Consider the following 25037-nt stretch of genomic DNA (forward strand, 5'->3'; position numbering starts at 1 on the left):
CTGCCAACAAAAGTCCGCATGGTCAAAGCGGTAGTCATCTTATAGGACTTTTCCCTATAAGGAAGGCCGAGCGCTGAAGAATAGATTCTTTTGAACTAAGCGCTGAAGAATAGATTCTTTTGAACTATGGTGCTCGAGAAGACTCTTGAGAGTCCCTTGGACTGCAAGAAGATCAAATCAGTCAATCCTAAAAGAAATCAACCCTGACTGTTCCCTGGAAGGCCAGATAATGAAACTGAAGCTCAAATACTTTGGCCACCAAATGAGAAGGGAGCACTCACTGGAGAAGACCCTGATGCTGGGAAAGATTGAAGGTCAAAGAAAATGGGGACGGCAAAGGATGAGATGGTTAGACAGTGTCATAGATGCAATGAACATGAAATTGAGCAAACTTCAGAGGACGGCGGAAGACAGAAAGGCCTGGCATGATCTGGTCCATGGGGTTGCAAAGAGTCGGACTTGACTGTGCGACTAAACAACAAAAAGCCTGGACAAGCAGAGACCATCTCCTTTTGTACAGGTGCTGTTTGTTCCAAAAAGCATCCCAGTGCCTAACAAGTTTAAACCCTTCCTCCCTACTCCATCATCTCATCTACGCATTGAGACCCCTATTTTGCACCTGTCTAGCTGGCCCTGTGTGTGGAACAGGCAGCTCTGTTCAGAAGGTCACTTTGGAGGTCCTGGCCTTGAGCCTCTTGCTTAAATTTTTCCTCCAGGATCACATGACTACATTTCCTCACATTGTTGGTGCCAGTATGTACCATGACCACTGGCTCATCTCCAGCGCTGTCTAGCAGCCTATCTAGACCATGTGTAATGTCCGCTACCTTTGCACCAGGCAGGCAAGTCACCTTTTTTTGGAGTACACGGGTTTGCAACCCATCTATCTACATGCCTAAGGATCAAATCGCCAGCTACCAAGAGCCCCCCTCACTCCCTGCCCAAGGATGGTTCCTTGGTGCAAAAGAATACCTGTACACCAACTTTAGAAGGGATCCCTTCAAAGGAAACATTCCCCCTTTCTTCAGCATGGTGCCGTTTCCCCTTGACCATTATGCTCACTGAAAGCGACAGAGCTGCCATTCTCAGAGTGGGGCACATCTAACAAGTCCCTGAGAGTCTTATCTGCATACCTAACTGACTGTCTCTGCTTCTCCAGGTCAGCCACCTTGGCCTCGAGGGTGCAAACTTGTGAGAATCAGGAGCTCCTTGCACCGAGCACACAAACATGACTTCTGTCCAGCTGGCAAATAGTCATACATGTTGCAATCCATGCAATGCACTGGATAGCCCCCAACATCTACCTTCGTAATTGTTTTGTTTTTTAAATCCTCTTTTAAATAAATTTCCTATTCATCTAAATCTGTTGTGGAAAGTGTGCTTACCTTTTTAAGGATGTGGAGAGACTAGTGCCCTAGCTTCCTCACCCTGTTGCTGAACTTAAACATCTGCTAAACTTACCTGTTTATTCCCTTGATCCAGACACTTTGTCACTGGAACTAAGACATTTTGGCACTGCAGTGGGGCCTACTACTATGCAGATCTGGGGCCTGCTTGTAGGAGCTTTAAATAAATAGGTTAAACCAAAGCTCCACCCCCCACTGGAGCCAATCACACTGATTGGGAGCTAACCAATAAAGGAGGATGAGTGAGTCAGCATCTGCTTAACAATAGGTATGGCTAAAAGGAGTTAGATTTGAGTCTAGTAGCACAATAGAGACCAACAAGACTTGCAGGGCATAAGCTTTTGAGAGTCAAAGCTCCCTTTATCAGACACAAGAAATGGAGATCTCAGAGTCCTTTTATCCTAGTTGGAAGTTGGGAAGGGTGTTGTAAAAGACACAAAGATGCAATGGATATTATAATCTGCTTGATTAAAGGTATTTATTTATTTATTTTCCACCTTTATATCCCACCCATCCCATAAAACGGACTCAGGGCGGGTTACACCATTTCCATAAATACAATAATTTTTTTAAAAACACATTATAAGCATCGGGTCATTTTATAGAAAAAGATCTGCAGGAGCTCATTGGCATAACTTATTAGCATATGCCACACACCCTGACATCACCGGAAGTGTGCACCAGCCCCTCTGACAGGCAGAAGCACCTGGGATCTATTCTTTCCCCCCTCTCCCTTCCCTTCACCTCCAAGTCGGGCGAAGGAAAAGGGGAGGGGGAGGATCTCAGGCGCTTCTGCCTGACAGAGGTGCTGGCGTGCCCACAGCCAGCCTGGGTGAATTATAGAATCATAGACTCATAGAGTGGGACGGGACCTCCAGGGTCATCTAGTCAAACCCCCTGCACAATGCAGGAAATTCACCAATACCCCCCACACACCCCAGTGACCCCTATTCCACGCCCAGAATATGAGAAGAAAAAAACCCTCCAGGATCACTAGGGGCCAAAGTGGCCTGGAGAAAAATTGCTTCCTGGCCCCAAAGTGGCGATCAGCATTTCCCTGGGCGTGTAAGAAAGGGCCACAAGAACTAAGCACTGATGCAACCCTTCCTGCTCTACCTCTCGTGATTTGCCTAAGTTCACACAATCAGCATTATGATCCTTTTAAAGTTGAAAGCATGATATAAATGCAAAGGACTATTTGTAAGATTATCTGTAAGACACAAGACCAGGACACATCTCACTTCTGGCAATCACTTGGAGAGACCCTATCACTCAGCTTCCATTGCCCCACACACACCCCACACTGGAATAAGAACATAATATCAGGCCATACCACATTGCAATAAAGCCCCTACAACTGTATACAGAAATACAGAAATACTTCCCTACCATTTGCCACAACTAGCCCACCACACAACCAGGATCAAGACTCCTAAGTGGACCAACAGACAGGCATACACTCGTTTGAGAAACTGAGTATTACATTACAACACCTCTGGAACATTACAGATCAGTAGAGGCAGCACTGCACAGTGGTCAGAGTTGCAGATTGATGTGGGGAGACCCAGGTTTGTATTCTCACTCTGCTGGCTGAGTGACCCCGGGCCAAATCTCCCCTTCTCTACCTAACCTACCCCACCCCGGGGCTCAGGGAGGTGGGGAACGTTTCGCCCCCCCCCCACCGTGTCCCAACTGATGGCTGGTGGGAGCAGGGGGTGGGGCTTCTGTGCCCTCCCTCTGGGCTCTTGACTGGCAGAGCGGTGTTCTGGTGCGCTCCGGCAGGAACTGAGGCCTGATAAGCATATAAAATCAATAATCATAGTTGCTGTTGGGAGAGTCTGGTCCATTGAGGTAGGTAGGTATGGCCGGTTATCAGTGGGTGGGAGACAGCAACCTGGGGGGCCATGTGTGGACTCCCGCTGCCTCAGCCAAAAGCCTGGCGGAACAGCTCTATCTTGCAGGCCCTGTGGAATTGAATAAGATCCTGCAGGGCCCTGATCTCAGTAGGGAGCATGTTCCACCGGGTGGGGGCCAGGGCAGAAAAAGCCCTGGCCTTGGTCAAGGCTAGGCAGACGTCCTTTGGGCCAGGGATCACCAGGTGATGTTGACTCTCAGAGCGTAATGCTCTTCGAGGTGTATATGGGAAGAGGCAGTACCTTTGGTATGTTGGTCCCAGGCCGTATAAGGCTTTGAAGGTGATTACCAGCACCTTGAAGTGGATCCAGTACTCAACTGGCAACCGATGCAGCTGACTAAGCACATACCGAATGTGAGCCAGCACAGGCATCAACGTGAGCAGGGGTGCCGCCGCATTTTGTAAAGCGAGTTGCAGTAATCATCCTGGAAGCGACCATTGCATGGGTCACCGTAGCTAAGTCCTGGGGGGAGAGAGAGAGGGCTTCAGTAGCCTGATCTGCCTAAGATGGAAAAATGCAGATCTGGCAACTGCAGCAACCTGGGCCTCCATAGATTAGGAGGAATCCGGCATTACTCCCAGGCTCTTAACTGACTGGGCTGGCACCAGAGGTGTCCATTCCAGTGTGGGAAGCCTGGTGCCCACCTCCATACCCCTGGACCCAGGTACAGGACCTCCGTCTTCAATGGATTTAACTTCAATCAACTCTGCCACAACCATCCAGCCACAGCATCCAAAGCCTCAGCCAGGTTTCCAGGAATGGAGAACAGGTGACCATCCATTAACAGATAGAGCTGAGGGTCATCAGCATACTGATGGCAACCCAGCCCATAACTCCTCACTGGGCAAGGGGGCGCATATAGATGTTAAATAACATTGGCTGGTGTGTTAGGCAGTTGGTACACCAGCCAGATAGCCAAACTCTCTTTGACACCACACGCTAGACCTGGGCAGGAAGCGACCTGAAGGAACAAAATTCACGGATAAGCAAAACCACGCCCCCCGCCCATATGCCCGCGACTGGTGAAAGACGGAAAACCCAGGTGGAGAAAGCTGGTTCAAGGCTACAGTTTCGCCATCTTTCACCCAGGTCTCAGTCACACAAGCCAGGTCTACCCGTGACTCCATGAGATAGTCATGGAGCACATCAATCTTATTATTGATAGACATGGCATTGAATAACACCAGTGTCAGAGAACGATAAGTTTTCCTAGCCCCACAATCAACATCCCTTGAGATGGGACATAGATGGGAAGAAGTCTGAGCATTTTTGTATCTCTGATTTCTTCCATTCCAGTTAAAGGAAGAGCACCTACGCCCACCTATGCTCACCACTATATCTCTGAATATATCACCGCTACCATCTGAATATCTTCATTATATGTAGTTCTGCTGAACTGTAACTCAGGAAATCCTTGAACTGAACCTCATTTTTTGTCACAAGTTCACCACTAGGAGACCTTAGGCAATCCATGGTCTCTTGGCCTCTTCACCTGCAGTATGAAGATAACAGTAGCAATCTACGTTATGGGGCTGTTCTAAGGATTACAGTATGAGGATCCCTGTGAAACGCTTTGAAGACTCTAAAGCACTTAATGTGGTGGTGGAAAGTGCCATCAAGTTGCAGCTGACTTATGGTGACCCCATGGGGTTTTCAGGCAAAGAGACATTCAGAGGTAGGTTTGCCATTGCCTGCCTCCACGTCACAACTTTGGTATTCCATGGAGGTTTCCCATCCATTTACTAGTCAGGGCCGACTCTGCTTAGCTTCTGAGATCTGATGAGATCAGGCAAGCCTGGGCCATCTGGGTCAGGGCTAAAGTACTTAATACACGTGTATTATTATTATTAAGGAGCTGCGGTGGCTCAAGTGGTTAAGACACTGAACTGCAGGCTGTGGAAGGTCAGTAGTTCAGCAGTTCGAGACCCGGGTGCCGCATGACGGAGTGAGCTCCCGTCTCTAGTTCCAGCTCCTGCCAACCTAGCAGTTCGAAAGCGAGAAATTGCAAGTAGATAAATAGGTACCACTTTGGTGGGAAGGTAACAGCGTTCCGTGTGCCTTGGTGTTTAGTCATGCCAGCCACATGACCACGGAAACGTCTTTGGACAGCGCTGGCTCTTCAGCTTTGAAACGGAGATGAGCACCGCAACCCTGGAGTCGGATTCGACTTGTGCGACTGAACAACAACAACAATTCAATTATATATAAGGAGAGATTAAAGCCACTAAAAGGCTTGATTCCTTCCTGAGCTTTGCTCAAGTGGCTAGGAAGTCCCACTGTTAGTTTCTAAACCTCATCAGTTCTGAGCCTGAAGCTATAATCTACCAGTGTGTGCATTAGACATTATTGTGCCTTCAGCTTCAACTCACCACATGATGACTATCTTTATATTTCTACTTTCCATCTCACCTTCGTTCCTACGAGGCAAGAAAACAAGAGGAAAAGCTTTCAGTGCTTTTCTTTAAACTATGGTTTTGGGCATCCTTACAGCCAGGAGCTGTTGAGCAAGCAGCTGATTGCTGCCAATTTCCAGTGCTCTTCAGACATGCTCATCCAGAACCTAGGTGAGATTTAATTTGTTTCACACAAACTATTAAATGCTAAAAAGCCCTTCATCTTTAGAAGCTAGCTATTTATTCCGCTAGCCACTTAAGGTAAAAGCAGCACCATTTTCTGCACTGCTGGACAATCCCACTCCATAAATCAACGTAGATTCAGACTCTCTGAAAGCAAAGATTTTTTCCCCCTCGGTAATCTTGCCAGCAGCATTGCTATTAGCTAACTAAAATGGCAGGTATGTGGGGGTAGAACAAAGAAAAGCTATTGCTGAGTTCGCTAATAGGCAATATGTTTTTTAAAATATGATCTTATCAGTAGACTGCTAAAATCTGAAAAAGCCCTCTCGATATAATCCCAATATTGCATAAGACTTCTGTAGTGCTATCATATATGGAATATTCATTCACCAACTATTCCAGACTCTCAGCTTGGTCCCTTTGCTGGAAATACACCACCAGGTTATTCAATCAACATTCTACTCATGCATTTACTATTCTATTATTAACAGTGATAATAAAATATTCGTATCCTGCCTACTAACTGTGGAAGCTTTTGAGGCAGTTTACAGTTTTGAAACACAATAAAAACAAGGTAATTAAGATTTAAAATAATATCAAAAAATAGCAGCAACGACAGAAAAGTTAAACAGAAGATAGAAGACAGACATCTTAATGCTAGCGAATGTCTTGAACAAAGCATTTATTTATTTATTTAGAATATTTGTATTCCACCTATCCAGAGACCTACTTGAGGTAGCTAACAATAAAAACATTAAAAAGACAAACTGAAACAGTAACTCTATACAATACTTCAATAAAGCCAGCCCCATCAGAAATAAAGCCATCCCAATCTACAGTGAATAGCCAATACAACTGCTAAAACCTCAACCGTAGAAAATGGTATTTAAATGGGAGTATACAGCAGTCATCAAGGCATGACACGGACAGAATACAAGGCAAATTATAAAGTTAATAATAAACTAACAGATGAGCTAAAACTTCAACTAAAAGACTAGGTAAACAGAAGTATTTTGAGCCTGGAACCTAAATGCTAACAGAATAGGCACCAGGTGGGCCTTAAAGGGCAGAGAATCCAGCAAAGCCCAGTCACTAGTTGCCTCACCTCCATGGGACAGCAGGACTTCAGGTGAGGATCCTAAGCAGCAAGCTGGACAGTAGGGGAGGAAGCAGTTGTTCAGGCATCCTGGTCCCAAACCACTGAGAGCTTTAAAGGTAAACATCAACACTTCAAATTATGTCCAGAAACAAGCAGCAAGTCAATGCAAATTTGACAGTACTGGGGTGATAATATATATCCAGCCTCCCAAAGCTACCTGGCTCCCATCTTGTGAATGAGTCACCAAATGAATGGGTACAGGGTGGAGTTCCATAAGAAACAGAGAATGCTCAGTCTCTGTTAGCCACCACATATGAAGATTGTGACACACATCTGAGTAAGGTCTTAACTGTGGGGCAGATTGACATCAAGAATAGGCAGTTCTTCAGATATCTTCATCCCTGACCTTTCTATGTTTTTAAAGGTAAGAATCAGGACTTTCAATTGTGCCCAAAATCAAGCTAGAAGCCTGCAAAACTATTTAAGAAACTACTCTTTTCCTTTCTACCTTTATCAATGAGCAAGCAAGGTGCTACAGTTTGAAACAATTGCAGTTTTCAAACTTCCTTTCTACCTTTATCAATGAGCAAGCTAGGTGCTACATTTTGAAACAACTGCAGTTTTCAGTCTTCAAAGACAGCCCTACATAGAATATAGAGCACAATACATCAATCTAATTTGGGTGTGACTAGAACATGAATGACTGTGGCACTGATGTGAATTTGTATGCACACACACACAAAATTCAGGATTTTCTGGATACAGATATATTGGACCCCCAAAAATGCAGGATTCCCCCCCAAAAAACCCTGAATTCCTAAACTGGTATTTTCCCCCCGGAAATCCCAATATTTTCTGGCTCCGTTATAGCCTATGGGTGTCATGCCCACCGTGCAGCTCAACCCCGTGGACCCTGACCTAGGGGATTCTGCACCCTCAACTTCTGAGGTTGAGTTCCCTGCACCCCTTGAATCGCCAGACCTAAGTCCTGAGGAGGATGAGCACCAGTCAACAGGAGAGTTTGCACCTGGAGCCGCGCCGCCAAAGCCAAGCACAAGCGCCACGCCTCCTGACTCACCTCCACCGGTGGCTCATTTGCGGCCACAGCCCTTCCCCCTGAAATGTTACCATAGGCGTAAGGAGGCACGCATGCGAGGTCGACATACTCTAAGCCCAGAGTACTGACCAAAGCCAGGACCCTGTTAGCGGCCGGTAATTGGCTAACAAGCGGAACGGGCTCTGTAGGCGGCTCTGTCAGACCCACAATTTGTGCTGGCAACTAGTTTCTTGGACGACTAGCTGCACCCCGGATCCTGCGTTCCTGTTTCCTGGTTTTTGTACTGACTTGCCAGCTCCTGACTCTGGTTTGTGTGACATCGTTTCTCTCCGGCTCCCCAACTACAGACTGTATACCCTGACTTCTGACGAACGGCTTTCAGCTTCTGAAGTCTTTGATACAACCTCCGGTAACCCTAGGCTACGTTTTTTGACTTGGTGTATTGCACTTTGCTCGCTTTACTCTGTCTTCTCTGGTACCTGGACCTCGGACTGTGTTTCGGACTTCCATGCCCTGCCTGGCCCACCAGCACAATCCTGACAATGGGACCATTATAGTCAATGGGGAATCTGGGGGTCTGTTTTTTGAGACAGAGGCACAAATTTCAGCATAGCTTCTGGTGCCTCTCCTCAAAAGAACCCCCATGTTTTAAAAAAATTGGGCTGGGGGTCCAATTCTATAGGCCCCCAAAGAAGGTGCCCCATCCTCCATTTTTTCCAATGGTGGTGGTGGGGGGAAAGGACTGATGTCATACCAGAAAGTCTCTTAAGTACAAACTGAAGGGGTGATTTTTCCAAGCCCAGTAGAACCAGTGCATGTACAAAGTACCCAGCTGAACCAGTGCCATCAACAGATTCAAGCAAGGGGGGTTGCAACCTGAACACAGCCAGCACATGTACAGAGTGCCCAAAGAAGGTGCCCCCACCCTCCATCATTTTCAATGGAGGAAGAAAGAAGGCATTTAAGGGAAGACACCGGGTTTTGCTCAGCAGTAGTACATTGCACTGGTACGGCTTGGCACTCTGTACATGCACTGGCTATGCTGGGCTTGGGAGAAAAAACCCTTGCTTGGACTTGATGAGCTGACAATGCCACTGCAGCATTGCTTCTGCTAAAAAGTTCCCCCCTTCAGGTTCTACTGCACAGGCTCTCTGGTTTGACATCAGTCCCTATGTTTTTGCTGTTTTTTCCTTCCACTGGAAATAATGGTGGATGGGGGTAGTCCACTTTTAGAAACTTGGGGGGGCTCTTGAGGAAAGGCACCAGAAGCTACACTGAAAATTTGGTGCCTCTACCTAAAAAAAAAGTTTCCGGACCCCCACATAACCCTGAATAGATTCCCTGTTATAGCCTATGGGGATCATTGACTATGATGGTCCCCATAGGCTATAATGGCGCCTCGGCGGGAGGGCGGGGTAGAAATCCAATAAATAAATAAATAAATAAATAAATATGTTGTGGTCCCTTTAAATGCATTCATGAAGCTGCAGCTTAACCCAGAACAGCATTTAAAGGAAGTGCACTCTTTAAATGCCATTTAACTGAGACTATCCTGTTTTCCCGGATAATCCCAAACTTTTCTGGGATTGGCTATGCTCAATAGACAAAAATACACCCACCTCTATATCTGGCTGAAAGAATAGCCGATAAATACTGGTAAGGTATTTTCTGGCTATTTTTCCGGCTTGGAGAGAGCTGAATGCACACACCTACTGAGAACCACATGTGGCTGTAAGAGATGGCCATCATACAACTAGCAGTTCTGCAGAGGACAGGTATTCCTTTATCTTCATGCTGATTCTATGGACCCGCTGCCCCCACCCAAGAAAAAGAATCAGAAACAGACATTTGAAAGAAAGTCTATTTATTACAAAAGTAAAATGTAAATTCTATCCAGTTTTCAGTTTCTCTCTTTACAAAAAAGCACTGCCAGTTCTTTTCAGTACTGGATACATTGCAGAGCAATTAAATACGTTCAGTTAAAAATACAGACAGTGGTCATGTACAAAACACACATGCACACTTCTATATATACACACACTCCAGCATTAGCAGCATTAGTACAAAAGGTTGTCTAGGGTCACCAGAAAGACAATAATCACACTATCTACAGACACATTACGATGCCTAAGGCAGAACTCAAATCACTTCTTTAAAGCAATGAAATCAGAGATGAACAACGAATTCAGAAGTTATGTGATCCCTTCAGAACAGAGGCAAGGGATGGCATCTGCAAAGGAATGATTTTCAACTTCACAAACTCTTTTCCTGTGAAAAGCTATCATGTCAGAGAGGATTCTAGCTCAACCTGCTTGGTGCACTAATGTGTGCAAGACCTCAGTCTGAACAGGTACATACAGTTGAGAAAGGGGTGTACCATGTTGGTGTTTCTGAGTGTGTAGTTCAGCTCTGTCTACCTACCTTTCATGGGATGGATCCTCATGTTTCTTTTTTAGTAAATGAGGATTCTTCTCTTCAATGAAGGAGTTCACAGTGGCAGGGGAGCTTAAGATCCAACCCTTTATAAATAAAATTGCAGTGGTGGCTGAAAAAAACCACAATTTGCCTCACTCTGGGCATGAAGTACTTTACCTGAACACAGCTCTTAATTAGTATTAATTAGATAGAGACAGAAGGAGAGGGCACAGACATGAGGCACGTCAGTCTTTTATTGCTGATTTTTCCCTATCATCTCCTAGAAAGAATCATTATTGTTAATCCCACCATCCCAGGGGGGGAAAAGACTGCATGATTCTTTTAAGTTTCTCAAGAAAGGCATTTCATTTAGGCTCCTCCAGCTAGTGAATATTCCATCATGTTGGAATTGTACCTGGGATCAGGGAAGAGCACTGGCAGGGTGTGGAGGGTGTTAAATCTCCAGTGACAACTGCAGGATCCATAGCCTAAACCATGCAGATGTAGCCATTAGCAGGGAGGTTCATGATCCTATATGCAGTCATTTGGAGAGGGGAGAGGGACAGCAGAGAATGGAACAAACCACTTATCGCCCTTTAAATCTAATCAATGACAGCCACAGAGCCACAGAGGCTGGTACTCTACACAAAAATTGTGCAGTCAAGAAAACTAACCATTTGATCTGTAGCCTATTCTACTAATACAGAAACTTCCTTTCTCTCTCATCTAATCCACATTTTACTTGGAATTATGCCATCAATGGATTCAGTTACAGAAAACTATCTGGAAAGGATTCAAATACTCTGGGAACTGTGAAAGAACAAGAAAAGGCTTTAGCGCACAGATTAGTTCTATGTTGTGCAATACAGGTGCAACACTAAGATTTCTAAATTAAGTAAACAAAGATCAGAGGCACAGAAAGGAAGTAGTGCACTACAAGACGCCAAAATACATTAACATCCTTATGTCAGGGGGAAGGCCATTTATTTGCCCCCCAGCTAACACACAATCATTCTCCAGTAAAGGCATTAGATTAAACAAAAATTGACTACAGCAGTGAATCTAATAATTTTGGAAGGGTTAAGACCCCCTCCCCCGTGGTTTCTACTAGCACCTCTTTAGATGGACAAGAAGCCAAACCCAGTCTTTTTAGTGGCTGAAAGCTCAGCAGAGTTCTATGGGTGACAACAAACAGGAACAGCAAGTCTGCAGCCTGCTGATTTAAAAACAAGAACCCAGAATCTGTATTTGTTACCATCTGAGATAACTCTCCAGAGACATAAAGCAGTCCTGCCAGACAAACCGTAGAAGTAGTGGTGGCTGTACACAGCAGTAACTATTTAGCCCAAGGGACAACACTCATGGTCTGGAGTGTGAGGTTTTGCAGAACTGAAGGCTAGACTGCACCAGCTATCTGTTGGGTTACTGGAGAATTCCTAGAGGAAATGTATAGAAATTCTGTACATGTTGAATTTGTACGATCTCTGAAGTCCTAGGTCTGCTACAAGTGTTTTCTGCCACAGAAAACTGTAAGAGCATTAAAACCATCAGCGTAATGATTGTCATCCATCAGGGAATTATGACCAAGGACTGGTACCCTTGAATAGCTGCACTATATAGAGGATGAAAACCTAAGCCCACTGCTGCTAACTAAAGAGGTGGAAGTGACATTCTTACACTGGTTGAACTAGCCAGCTACCTAACAAGTCTTGCATTTCTCCTTTTAATGTCTCTGGCAGCCTGAGCCTCAGACAGACAAGATACCTCACAGCCATCCAAGCCTCTCCTGGGGACACTGGCATGCAGTCTCCATGCCAACAGCGATTGCCCTTTTCATGGGGGGGGGGGAAGAGATGGAAAGTGGCAGGCTTCAAATTGGTGCTGAAATTAAATTCCTGGAACTGATGGCCTCAGTTTTTCCTTGATATGTAAAACTGTTGCTGGAGTGGAAACCAAATTTGTTCTGGAGAACTCCGATGCCTAGGAAGTAGCAGTGAACATTCTGCAAGAGGAAACAGCATACCCCATTCAGACCCCAACTCTATTTTCCCTCAGGGCTTCTATTCCATTTGCTCTTGGTAGTGGACTCTATAAAGTCCTTTCTGTGAACCAGTTCAAGAGCTTTTGTTCTGCCCTCCAGCTACAAACATTTTTGTTAGACAACATCTCAGAGCAAGGAAGGCAGTTTTCTTCTCAAAAGTAAATATACATCTAAAGAAACAATGCACCAACACATCAGCATTAGTGACATGTTCTGCATACTCTGCATTCATTAGAGTGATATCCACAGGCAACATCTAAAGAAACAATGCACCAACACATTAGCATTAGTGACATGTTCTGCATACTCTGTATTCATTAGAGTGATATCCACAGGCAGGAGAATTAGCGAGCAGTGAAACTGGTAGGATGCATTACAGCTCTCTGCATCAGCTGTTGCCTATTATATATTCACATCTGCCTCTCCCAAAAGGTGCCACTTTTCTCCATCAGAGAAATTTAGGGTAGGAAACATACAACAGAAATTCAACAGCTGTCTGTGCTTGGACAGTTCTCAAACAAAAGGGCAATGTGATCACAGTTTCATTCATTTATGAGATCTTGTAGGTAGCTACAACATTATTTTAAGTGGTTATTTGTGCTCAGAGCAAAGGCATTAGGCAGAGATATAAAGCAGTCTGAGGGCCCAGCAAGGCACAGAATCTTGGAAGGCTTCAAGCTACTGTAATGTTTCCAAGTTCCAGAAGATCAGAGCAACAGCAATGCTCTCTCAGAAACATAACATATGTGTGTGCACAGGTATGCAAGTGTATATAATACACACACACACCTTTAAAAAGATCACCATGACAGTTACTGGGTGTGAACGGCATCCCAGTCTCACGACATCATTGCCTTTCTGTGTCCACATGACTGTCCCTGTGCCCTTCTAAATGACACATGACCAGAGACAGGCAAGACACAAGATATATGCTTGCAAAAATGCATGCATCCTCTAACTTGCAAACAAATGACACTGCTGTGAACGTCACAGCTGTTTGATCAAGTGTATTGCTTGGATGGTTCAGACTCTTAAGCAGCAGCTGGCTCAAAGAACTGGATCCTAGGCCCCATGGCGGAGGTTATAGGCAGAGATTCATCCTCATGGCTGCCTCCTTCTTTTCAGAACCCAGTGCATTATCCCAGCACAGAAATGCTGTTGGGAAACCGATTCTTCACAGCTTTCATCAAGTGGTTTTTCAACTCCCTTCTTCCGTTATTCTTTTGTTCCAGGCTGGATCTAGAACTCCCATGTTTCCAGCCACCTAAGTCCTGCCATTGGGCTGTTGGGATCAGAAGCCAGAGGTCCTATCATCCCGTAAGAGAGCGGATGGAAGAGGTAGAAGCTGTGGACAAGAGCCAAACACAAATCAAATTTCAGCAAGTCCAATGCTCACTACAGCAGAATGCAGTGCTACCTACCAGACACTATTCAGAACTCCTGAATTATCTGAGGGCAACACTAATGCATCTTCAATTAAACACACACACACACACACACACATTATAGCCAGTATGACAGAACTCTGCGAGGTAATTCAGAATTCATTCATTTATTCATTCATTCAATTTAGATGGAGAAGCCCAAGGTAGTGTATTAGATGTCCACTGCAGTTAAAGGGAATTGGTAATTGTAAAAGAAAAAAATTCTTATATCGTTGTATTGTGGCAGAGGATAATAAATTAGATGTACCTGAGCCATTACAGGGATGCAAAGCACCTCAGGAGAAGCAACTTCTGAAGAGGGAGAAGTACTATACTAATATCAAATACCTTAATTAGGTTTTTAGAAAGGGCCAGTTCACAGGGCAAGGTGGCTTTTCCTCCGCAGTGACTGAGAGGGTCTTGTGAACAACCCCCCCTCCCCCGGCTCCTACTTATTTTCTAGCACCGGGGGGGAGTTACCTTGTCAAATGATTCCTTTCACAATGCCATTTTTTCCAACACAAATATTGAGACAGCTGTAACACATTCTACATGTGGCTGCTTCTGAACTGAGTCTGCTTATTGGGATGAGTCTGCTTATTGGGACGAGGTGGAACGGCTTTGTGTTTGGTGCAGGGAAAATAATTTGATCCTCAACACCACCAAGACCAAGGAATTGGTAGTGGACTATAGGAGGAAAAAACGGACATCCAGCCACTGTTTCTTGGTGGAGAACATGTGGAGAGGGTGGCTACTTTTAAGTTTTTGGGAGTGATTATTGAGCAGAACTTGACCTGGAGCGCTAACACCACTGCTCTGGTGAAGAAGGCCCAGCAGAGGCTCTTTTTTCTGAGACTTTTAAAGAAAAACAACTTGAGTGAGAAAATACTGATGTCTTTCTATCGTTGCTCAATAGAGAGCATTTTAACATACTGCGTCTGTGCCTGGTTTGCCAGTTGTACGGCTGTGGATAGGAAAGCACTCCAGAGAGTTATCATCACAGCCCAGAAGATTATTGGCTGTCCTCTCCCATTCATGGAGGAATTGCATAGTTCTCGATGCTTGAAAAAAGCAAAGAACATTTTGCAGGATTTGTCACACCCTGAACACTCCCTGTTTGAACTGCTGTCTTCGGGTAGAAGATATAGGACAATTAAAACAAGGACAAACAGATTAAAAAACAGTTTTTATTCGAGAGCTATTATTGCTTTAAATGCTGTATGAATTGGAATTTGGGTGACATTGGTGGTTTAAGTTGCAATGTGAACCTTAAGGGAGTTATGGGATGGTTGTGAATGGTTGTGTGAGTGTATATGAGTATGGTTGTAGATCACCGAATGATTGCATCTTAATTTCGTTGTACTATGTACAATGACAATAAAGTATATTATTATTATTATTATTAGTAGTAGTAGTAGTAGTAGTAGTAGTAGTAGTAGTGACAAGCTGCTGGGTGCACGCAATTCCTATTTTGTTTAATCTATATTGGCTGCTAGTTAGTTCCCGTGCTGAATGATAGCACTCTTAAAGCCTTATATCAAGGATTGCCTATTCCCACATAGTCCTCCTGACCAAATATAAGAACAGCCCTGCTGGATCAGACCAGTGATTCACCTAGTCCCACATGATGGTGCCCAAAGTAGCAGAAATATACCCTTGAAGGAACACAAAAGCCAAGGCCTCTCCCAGCGGAAATATACTGGTTAGCCATAAGAAAGCTATGAGTAATTCTGGAAGAAACTCCAAAGGGAAGTCACACTGGCCCCATCCTTATTTGGTCTTTTGCTCTATGTTGAAAACAATTTTCTTTAAGAGGGCTTTAACTTGTTAGCACTCTTTCTACATTGCTAGCCAATTATGTTTTTCTGGCATGAGTGGTATTTTTAATTAGAAGTGCTAGCTTTAAAAAATCCTTTTAACTGGTTGCAATTAGTTTTCTTTAATATATCTGTATGGGGGTGGGGGGCTGTACTGCATTTTGGGGTATTTTATAAAGGTTGCATATTTATATCATTTTCAGTCTAGAATGAAAGGGCAGATTAGTGAGGTTTTTAATTAAATGAGTAAGAAAATCATGGTGGCTCTTCCACCCCAAAAATAGCTCTCAGATATGTGTTAGCAGCGTCACAGCTCAAGGGCCAACTCTCACCTGTACATAGTGAGCAGAATCAACAGCACTATCCCGCAATTATAAACCTGGATGCTGGCTGACAGCATCCCAGCACAGAATTTCAGGAATACATCCCATGTAATCCCTGAGGGAGAAGAGAAGAAAAAGACACATACATATGAATAAAGAAAGATTTGTGCAGACAAGTAATCATATCAATATATCCAAGAGGAAAGACTTCTTCTGTATTGCATTCTGAAGGAGCTTTCAATAGAGGATTCTACAGTAAGCTTCCAAGTGCCAGAAAGCCAGTATCATTATTATTTTTTTGACCCCCAGAAGGGGATTTTTTTTATTTTTTTGCATTTTCTGCACACTACAATTATGGGATGGGGGAAGGGATACTAATACCCTAACACTTAATACTATGGGCGATGGGTAAAGGAAATCTAATACATATATCTACTTGATAGGGAGAGGAAAACTACTATTCTAATCTATTTCATCTACTGGATTTGGGGAAAGGAAAAAGTCTAATACATGTCACGATCTGGATAGTTGAGAAAATAATGCTTTTTAACCTAATATTACAAATTATACAAAGATTTGGTTCAATTACTGCCTTTAGTACTATTTTTTAGTTCTAGAGTCTTTTCTTCTTGCGTTTCTTCATTTTCAGGAGTTTGGGAGCAGCCTCTCCTTTCTCCAATTCAGATGATTCTGATGATGTGGAGTTTTGGCTTGCTGAATCCTGTGAGTAGGATTCTTCTTCTTCTTCTTCTTCCTCCCCATCTGGTTTTAAATTCTTTTCCTTCTGCTTCTTTTTTATATTAAACATTTGATCCATAAACTTTTCCACTTTTGGAACAGAGTCTATTTTATATTTTTTGTCCTGATAGTTGAAGCTCAGCCCTTCCGGGAATAACCATCTATATGGTATTCCCTTTTTTTGCAAAGTGAGAGAGAGCATCCTGTAGAGTTTCCTCCGTTTTCTAACTTCAAAGGGGATGTCTTTCAAAATGTTTCTGTCTTCATTCTTGATTTTTAAGGTTTTTCCCATTGTTGATTTTAGCACCAGTTCTCTGGTAGATCGTTTCGTGAATTTTATGTAGGTTTCCCCTGGGAGTTTGTTTTTCTTTATGAAGTCCGGATAAGTCCTATAAGCCACATCCATCTCTTTTATTAAATCTTGTTTATAATCCATTAATGGGGCCAAGGCAACCGCCAAAAGTTCTTTTAAATCCTCGTTCTTCTCTTCAGGGATCCCATGGAAACGTAGAACGTACATGGATCTTTCCAGCTGGAGCTGTATTAGTTGCATTTTATCAGAGGATCTCTCCTTCTCTGCTTCATCCACTCTTTTGTTAATGCTCTCAGTCTGTTTTTCCATCTTTTTCAACGTTTTCTCAGTTGCTGAGGTTCTTTTATCCATGTGGTTCAACTGTTTTTGGACTTTGTCCAGCTTAGTGTTGAGGTTAGTCTTCTGATCCATTAGGGGGCACAGTGCATTTGCTAACAGTGAAGAAAAGTCTGTAGTTACTTCCTGGTTCTGGGAGGGAGTCGTTGGTATGTTATTTCCGGTCACCAGTTTTTTCTCCGGCGCCCTCCGTCCTCTCCCAGCTATAATATCAACAAGAAGTAAGTTTTCCAAAACAAAAGTTATGCGATTTAATCCCGCTTGGGGGTCTCCTACAGAGACCCCGGGGAGGTCCGGGACGAACTTGGACCCCTCCCGTCAGCTGGGTCTCGGTGCGTCTCCATCAGAGCAAGATGGGACGCGTCTGAGTGGCGAAACACTTAAACCGGAAGTCTGCCAGTATTCTTACTTGACCAGGCAACTAGGACATTCACATCATCCTTAGCACAAAACAGCATCAGGGTTTGTTTGTTTTTTTAAATCACGTTTCCAGAATTTCTCAATTCCATATTGCTACTATTGTCTTCTCGTTTTCTATCCTTTAAATCAGTTTGAAGATTCCTTTTGAAAGGACACACAAGATTAGAGGCATGCTTTACTAGTATTTTATTCCTGTTCCTCAATGCAGCGGCTAGCGAGATGCCACAAAAAGGCAATGCAAGTTCTACAGATATGAAGGAAAGTGTTGGAGATCACAGCAGGGGCTTACCTCACCCTTCCTTTTCCCACCAACCATGGAGTTCAAAGCCCTCACTCCCTGCAAAGCTGGGAGGGTAGAAGTACTCTCCCCCTTCAGAAGGTCATAAGCAGCTCAGGGTCACAGATGAAGGCTTTGGAGATTGTGGCGATGGCTTCTGACCTGTCACCAACCTATGTTTCTCCACAGATCACAAAGTTTGAAGCCCTCATGCTCAGAGAACAGAAGCTGCTGCTTTGCAGAGAAGGAGTAGGTACTGCTGGTTTGTCTGTCTGTTTGAGGTCAGCAGCAGCCAAGGACGTGCCTCAGTAATGGGCCAAGTGAATTTCTAAGTCCACACTTGGCAATGCTCTTAGAAAACGAGAGGAGGAGGGTAATCACACAGTACTTATATTTCCAGACCTCTTAACGACAGAGATCGTGGCAAATTCTGCAAGATGACATAAGCTTCCTTTGAGCTTGCGCAATGTTATTTCTCAAAGATTTATTTATTCGATACATTTATACCCTGCCTTGCTCCCCAATGGGGACCCAAAGCATCTTTCATCATTCTCCTCTCCTCCATTTTATCCTCATAACAACCCTGTAAAGTAAGTTAGGCTGAGAGAGTGTGACTGGCCCAAAGTCACCCAGTGAGCTTCCATGGCACGAGAGAGGACTTGAACCCAGTTCTCCCAGATACTAATCCAACACTCATAAACACTACACTACACTGGCTCTATGGCCCTTTCTGTTCTGAGCAGTTTTATCCTGTGCCTTCGGGACTGATTCTTTTATTGCATTCTGTACAAAACTACTTACTTTATGACTTTTTTGTCTAGAACATCATCTACAGAAAGTGATCTATTTATGAACATGTTTTGGGTTCTGTGTAATACTAACCACCAAACTTGCAACGACTGATTTTTGTTGTGGTTTGGGGCTTTTTGTACTAATCACCAGATAACAACATCCTTTCATTTCATGCTCTGTGCAACATTAAATATTGAAAGATTCCTCAATGGCTACTAGTCATGGTGACTGAAGGAAGCCTTCATCTATAGAGGCAGCAAACCTCTAGGCGTAATCTTCGTGGGGGCGGCGGGGCTTCAGCCCCCGCCGAAATTTTCAGGAAGGTGCTCAGCCTCCCCCGGGGGACACCCTTGCTCCTAGCACAGCAATGCCTCTGGCCCAGCCCCCCCCCCCAGGAAATTGGAAAGTCTACACCCGGAGGCAGCAGTAGGGGAGGGTCTCATCCTCTGCGCCCTGTTTGTTGGGCCCTCTGGGGCAACTGATTTGCCACTGTTTCAAACAGTTTTCTGGGGTAAAACCGATCTGATCCAGCAAGCTCTTCTTATGTTCTTAATGGGAGGCCTCCCTGTGGGCTCTGTGCAATATTAAATACTTTCTGAAAGAGTTTTATACAAACTATGAGAAAACTGAATTTTTCCATTTTTGAGCATTTTTGATATCACAAGCGGGGAACCCACAAGGAATTGTGCGGCTCATTCTCATTTTCCACACACCTCTTTCTTTTCTCCTAGTGGTCCTCATATTCCCTCCCCTTTCCCTGCTTTCTTCTCTCTTTCCCACTCATCAACCAACCATTCTTTTATCTGCCTCCCCTCCATCTTCAGCTTTATTATTTGTTTACTTCATTTATACCCTACTTTTCTTCCCAATGGGGATCCAAAGCAGCTTTCATAATTCTCCTTCATTTTATCTTCACAACAACCCTGTGAGGTTGAGTAGGCCGACAGTGTTATACAACTGGTCCAAGGTCATCAGCGAGCTTCCATGGCACAGTGAGGATTTGAGACTGTATGTCCCAGATCCAAAAATTATTCATTATTTTGGAGGGGTTCAACCCCCACCATATATTTTTTTCCATTTTTTTCTGCAAACCTGGGGCTGTTCTCAGGTTTGCAAAGCAATTTAGTTTACTCAGGCCCTGGTCACACGGGCAGGAAAACTGCGGGGGGGAAGCGTGGCCGTTTGCCCCGGGGCACAATACCGCGCGGCTGCTGGATCAGATGTCCCGGCGAGGTCCCGGCGAGGTTGCGTGGTTATGGTGGAGGTGCTGATCACACGGGTATCCACACCTCCACCCCACCGAGAGCAGCAGGACGATGGGAAGGGGACAGAACCAGCCGCCGCCTCTGGGAGGGCCGTGCACAGCCCACTCCAGGCAGGGTCCGTGGGCCACACACAAGGAGGGGAGGGGGGAGTAACCCGCCAGATCCCCTCCCTCCCCAGGACACGCGGCCCGCTCTCCGCCTGGCCGCTGCCGCTCACCCCCATCACAGCCCCCCCGTGGTCTTCCCTCGACCCCAAGGACGCCTTGCATCTATGTGAGCATGCGCTGTTGGGCACTTCCGAAGACATGGGGGGGAACAACCCGGCGGGCACCGGATGCCACGGGAGTCGGCAGGGGCGCGATCAGGCGCCCGCTCTTGCCGCGCAGTTCCCGGAAACTAGTACCTCGGAGGTACTGTGACCGCAGCCTCAGAGAACCTGTAGAACCTGTTAGAGGAAGCATTACTGTGCACTAGCAGTTACCTATGTCTCATTTGTTCTATTCTTTCTGCTTTCAAAGACTGCATATTTTCATTAGTCTGGATTGCACTTCAGCAGTCCCCTTAAAGTCTGCCTGTTCTGGTAACATAAGCTTATGTAATAACAAGTCCTGAAAGACTGAAGGTTATTTTTAAGGCTCATGAAAAATTAATTAGTGGAGAATTATGGCTAGTTAGCCAAACAACTTGCTAAAATACATTTTAATTGGATTTTTATCATTTAAAGATCATAACCTACTAACAGGCAGACACCGTACTAATTTTTTCTTTAAAAATCAATGTTGGATTTTGGTCTTATGCAAAAATATGACACAGAATATAAAATTAAGTCAATGGATAATAGTAAAAGATGGTTATTTTTAGAAAAGAACATTCAAGAAACAGAACAAGAACAGAGTGGTTATCAGAGGGATAAAGAAACAATAAACTTTATAGAGCATTTTATTGAGCAGAAAATCCATAAAGAGAATTCAGATATGTAATAACAGAAAAACTCAAGACTTCTCTTAAAGAGATATATGTTATATTAGGAGGGAAAGATGGATGTTGTAGGAGAAAAAAGACTGATAATGGTTTGCAATAGAAGACAGACAGGAAGATCATGTTCCAGGACTGGAAGAATTGGGGAATGATCCACTTGTGTAAAATAACAAGCTAGAAGTATTAACTAGTATAACTGAAGTTCATAAGCAGGAAGCTGCTCATTTTTTAAAAAACAAGGAATTAGCTTTAGTGACAAATAAATTGGATTTGTTATCAGAATCAGACAACAATCTCAGGAAAAATAATTTAATACCATGGGCATTAAAAAAAACACTGATGAGGATATCTACCATTTTGATGAATATTTTTAAGCATAAGAGGAACATAAAACAAAGAACTAATTATCCGAGAATCAACATTCAGAATTAGTTCTTTTGTGGCTTGGGAAAACAATGAAACAACAGACTAAGGTAAAATTCACCCCTTTCCAGATGCAATCTCATATATAATTAAAATATTTAGGAATACTAATGAAAATGTTCAAAAATATTAGCATTAGCCAATCTTAATTCTAGAACACACAACAAAAGATAATTAAGTGTACTGGACTAGGATTTGGGAGATCCAGGTTCAGATCTATACTGTGTCATGAAAGCTTGCAGGGTGACCTTGAGCCAGTCCACACTCTTGGTCTAACCTACCTTAAAGGATTGTTGTGAGGATAAAACGGAGGGAAGGAGAATGATATAAGCCACTCTCCCCATTGGGGAGAAAGGCAGAATATGAATGAAGTAAATGTATAAACAACGACAACAACAGAATGCAGGAAAGTGGAGGTTGGCTGTATACAGGGATTCCCATTTAAATTAATGCTCTGTTAGGAAGGGAAAGGCTATAGCTATTTATAACCAAGTACAATGTCTTTGGAATGTCTGTCTCTACAGTAAGTTCAACTCTGCAGTAACGAATTGGGAGGAGGTACACAAGGCAGATAAAGCTATCAAATGAATGGAAAAATGAGATTAACTTCTAGCAAGACAGGAAGGAGACAGAATCCATTCAGACTGAAATTGACAATAACAAAATAGCTGAAGAAGAAAAGGAAATGAATAGGCAAGGAAATGAGGATAATCTGGCATTTGATGATGACCTGAAAAGTCAAAGACACATATTCTGAGAGCCATTCTGGCACGGGAGGAACTGGGGAAGATCCTGATAGTTAGGAGCAGCTGAATAATGTCCCACTGAGTTTGCTGTTCTCTCTGTACACAGGAATTTAAGACATGGGCATGCCCAAAGGAGAGAATCAAAAGGCTCTTGCCCTTTGGCTCTTAGCTTGAGGGTCGGAGCCTGGATCTGGGCAGCTGTTGGGAAGAGAAGACCCACTTAACAATTGAAAGCTTCCCCTCCCCTTTTTCTTATTTATTTATTTATTTATTTATTTATTTATTTAAGCCTGATCTAAGTTTAGGGAAATTTTCAAAGCTAAAAGAGAATAAAGTGGTTCATGTCTTTTGAGAACTCTTTAATCTAGCAAGTTCGTACTGTGTGATTATTTGTGACACTTACCTGTCAACATGGAGGAGAAGAGCATGGCAGGGAAGTAATGATGAAAATATAGTACTCTCCCCATCATGAAGAAAGGAAGATAATGGAGAAGCCATCCCAGCATGATCAGTCCTCCACCATGCAACAGGACTCGGGAAAGCTCTACAACACAACAGACAGGAACACAATGCCTGTGATCCCAAGCACTGATGGCATTCAAAGCCATATAATTTTTCTATATCACTTCTTGCCAAGAACTGGTTTAATGGAGTGTACAAAATGCTGCTTATGTCATCATTTTGCCAATGCGCAGCATGGGAAAAGAATACTGCAGACATATCCCACTGTAACATGTTCATACCACTGCATAACTAAACTCCATTCCCAGTATGCATACTAGCAATTACCATATCTCCAAGCCAGCACAGAGTAGACACTGGAACTGCACAGACCACTGTGAAAAGCCACATTTTCCAGTTCATGACATGATCCCATGAAGAAATCAGAAGGATCTAGTTAACAACTGAACAGGTAACATAACACATTTGTACTTGACCTAGTAGGATTGTAAGGACTTGTGCCGTATCCTACCTGAAAGTGTAATAAAGTGTACATTTGTATAAATACATTTTTTTAAACCCTGAACACACAAAGTATCTCCCAACAAGATTTTAAAGAGTATTCGGGAACTGTTTAATAAGTTACTGCTAGCCATTGCCATGTTAATTATACTATGGTGTGCAACTGCAACAGAACCAACATGTACAATAAATGCAACAAGAGCTGCTACCAATGGCTAAAAGATCATTACGAGATTACAGTTCAGCTGATCAGGAAGCTAATAAAGCCCTAAAGACCACCCAAGCATGAACCAAACTCCAAGAAAATGAATTCTGCTAGAAAACTTTTTCCCCAGGGAATTTTCATTATCACAGGAATTCTCAATCAATAGCAGAAGTAGCACCTGTTGTGGATGCAAGACTCATTTTTTTCACTTTTAGTTTTTTTACATCTTCTTAGCTGGATCTTAACATCAGCACTTTTTTCAACCTTAACACGCTTAGACCATATTAATGATATTTATTTCCTTCAATTAGAAAGGTCTACAGACACAATTAAAATCCTGGGTTGAAAGAGAGCCCTATGTATGCAAGAACGTCTACAAATGTACACTATATGTATACTTCAATTTCCTGTTCTAATTGCATCTCCCAGTGCTATAGTGGAATTTTTTCCAGGGTGTCCGACAACTTTCTGGAGCATTTTTGGGGGGTGCCATGAACCCACCCATCACTGTTGTGATACATATAAGGTCCTCCCACATCCCTCCCTACCATTCAGATGGAGAATGTGTCTGCAGCAGAAACTGTTATGTTATTAACACAGCAGGTGGAAAGAATGGCCTTACCTTGGTGCTCAGCTGTCAGGTGAGTTCCTCTCTTGATGGCCACAGATATGAATGTTGCCATTATGATATATAAGCCAATAGTAGCTAGATTCAGCCACCAGATCACCTGCCAGGAAAAGTTGAGTAAGTAGACAAAGCCATCAAAGAGGTACCAACAAAGTGCTGTCAGAAGAGTGGGAGGAAACTGAGAAAACGGAAGGGAAGCCACAATTCACAGAGGCCAAGAGAAAGTCATTTCTCACCTCAAGGAACTAGAGGCATGTTCTGCTTACCGGGTTTCCCAGCAAATAAACCCTATAATCTGTCTCATTCACTCCAGAAAAACGCAGGCCCTATGGAGAAATTGATGGCTGTAATTAGAAGTGATCAATGCAAATGTTGTTCAGCCTATATTATTATCCTGGGCCTCAGTGAAGTTTCCATAGGGATCTGCTGCTGCAAGGGAGAGAAGAGCCTCCTATACCCAGAAGCAGTACAGCTACTTTACTTAGGTATCTTCACAGTGGTGGAAAGTGCCATCAAGTCACTTATGGCATAGGGTTTTCAAGTCAAGAGATGTTTGGAGGTGGTTTTCCATTGCCTGCCTCCACGTTATGACCCTGGTATTCCTTGGAGGTCTCCCATCCAAATACCAGCCAGGGCCAACCCTGTTTAGCTTACAAGATCTGATGCAATCAGGCTAGCCTGGGCTATTTGTAACCATAAACTGCATGGTCATCATTACAGGAGCTATTTCTGCCACCTACAGTTTTGCTGTCTGATAGCATTAAACCAGCTGCCGACCAGGGTCCTGCTTAGCAGTAGTGATAACCAACTAGCAAGAACTACATGCAGAGAAAGACAGAATTTGGGTTCTTTCAGCAGTCATTCATAATGCCTCCTGTG

At 43.7% G+C, this 25037-nt stretch overlaps 1 protein-coding gene across 1 annotated transcript in view; it reads right to left on the reverse strand.

Annotated features, from left to right (window-relative positions):
* Positions 1–13627: 13627 nt before the first annotated feature.
* The window catches only part of POMT2 (protein-O-mannosyltransferase 2), a 42491-nt gene continuing 31081 nt past the window's right edge, over positions 13628–25037 (reverse strand). Inside the window, exons 17-21 of the mRNA XM_015418363.1 lie at positions 24425–24484; positions 24153–24258; positions 22766–22906; positions 16084–16189; positions 13628–13855 (exon numbers count right to left, since the gene is read on the reverse strand). Of these exons, the coding sequence (XP_015273849.1) occupies positions 13750–13855; positions 16084–16189; positions 22766–22906; positions 24153–24258; positions 24425–24484 (519 nt within the window). The 3' untranslated portion in view covers positions 13628–13749. The remainder of the gene's footprint in view (positions 13856–16083; positions 16190–22765; positions 22907–24152; positions 24259–24424; positions 24485–25037) is intronic.

The sequence above is a fragment of the Gekko japonicus genome, unplaced genomic scaffold (genome assembly GCF_001447785.1).
Source record: "Gekko japonicus isolate JY-2015 unplaced genomic scaffold, Gekko_japonicus_V1.1 scaffold3, whole genome shotgun sequence".
Lineage (NCBI taxonomy): Eukaryota > Metazoa > Chordata > Lepidosauria > Squamata > Gekkonidae > Gekko > Gekko japonicus.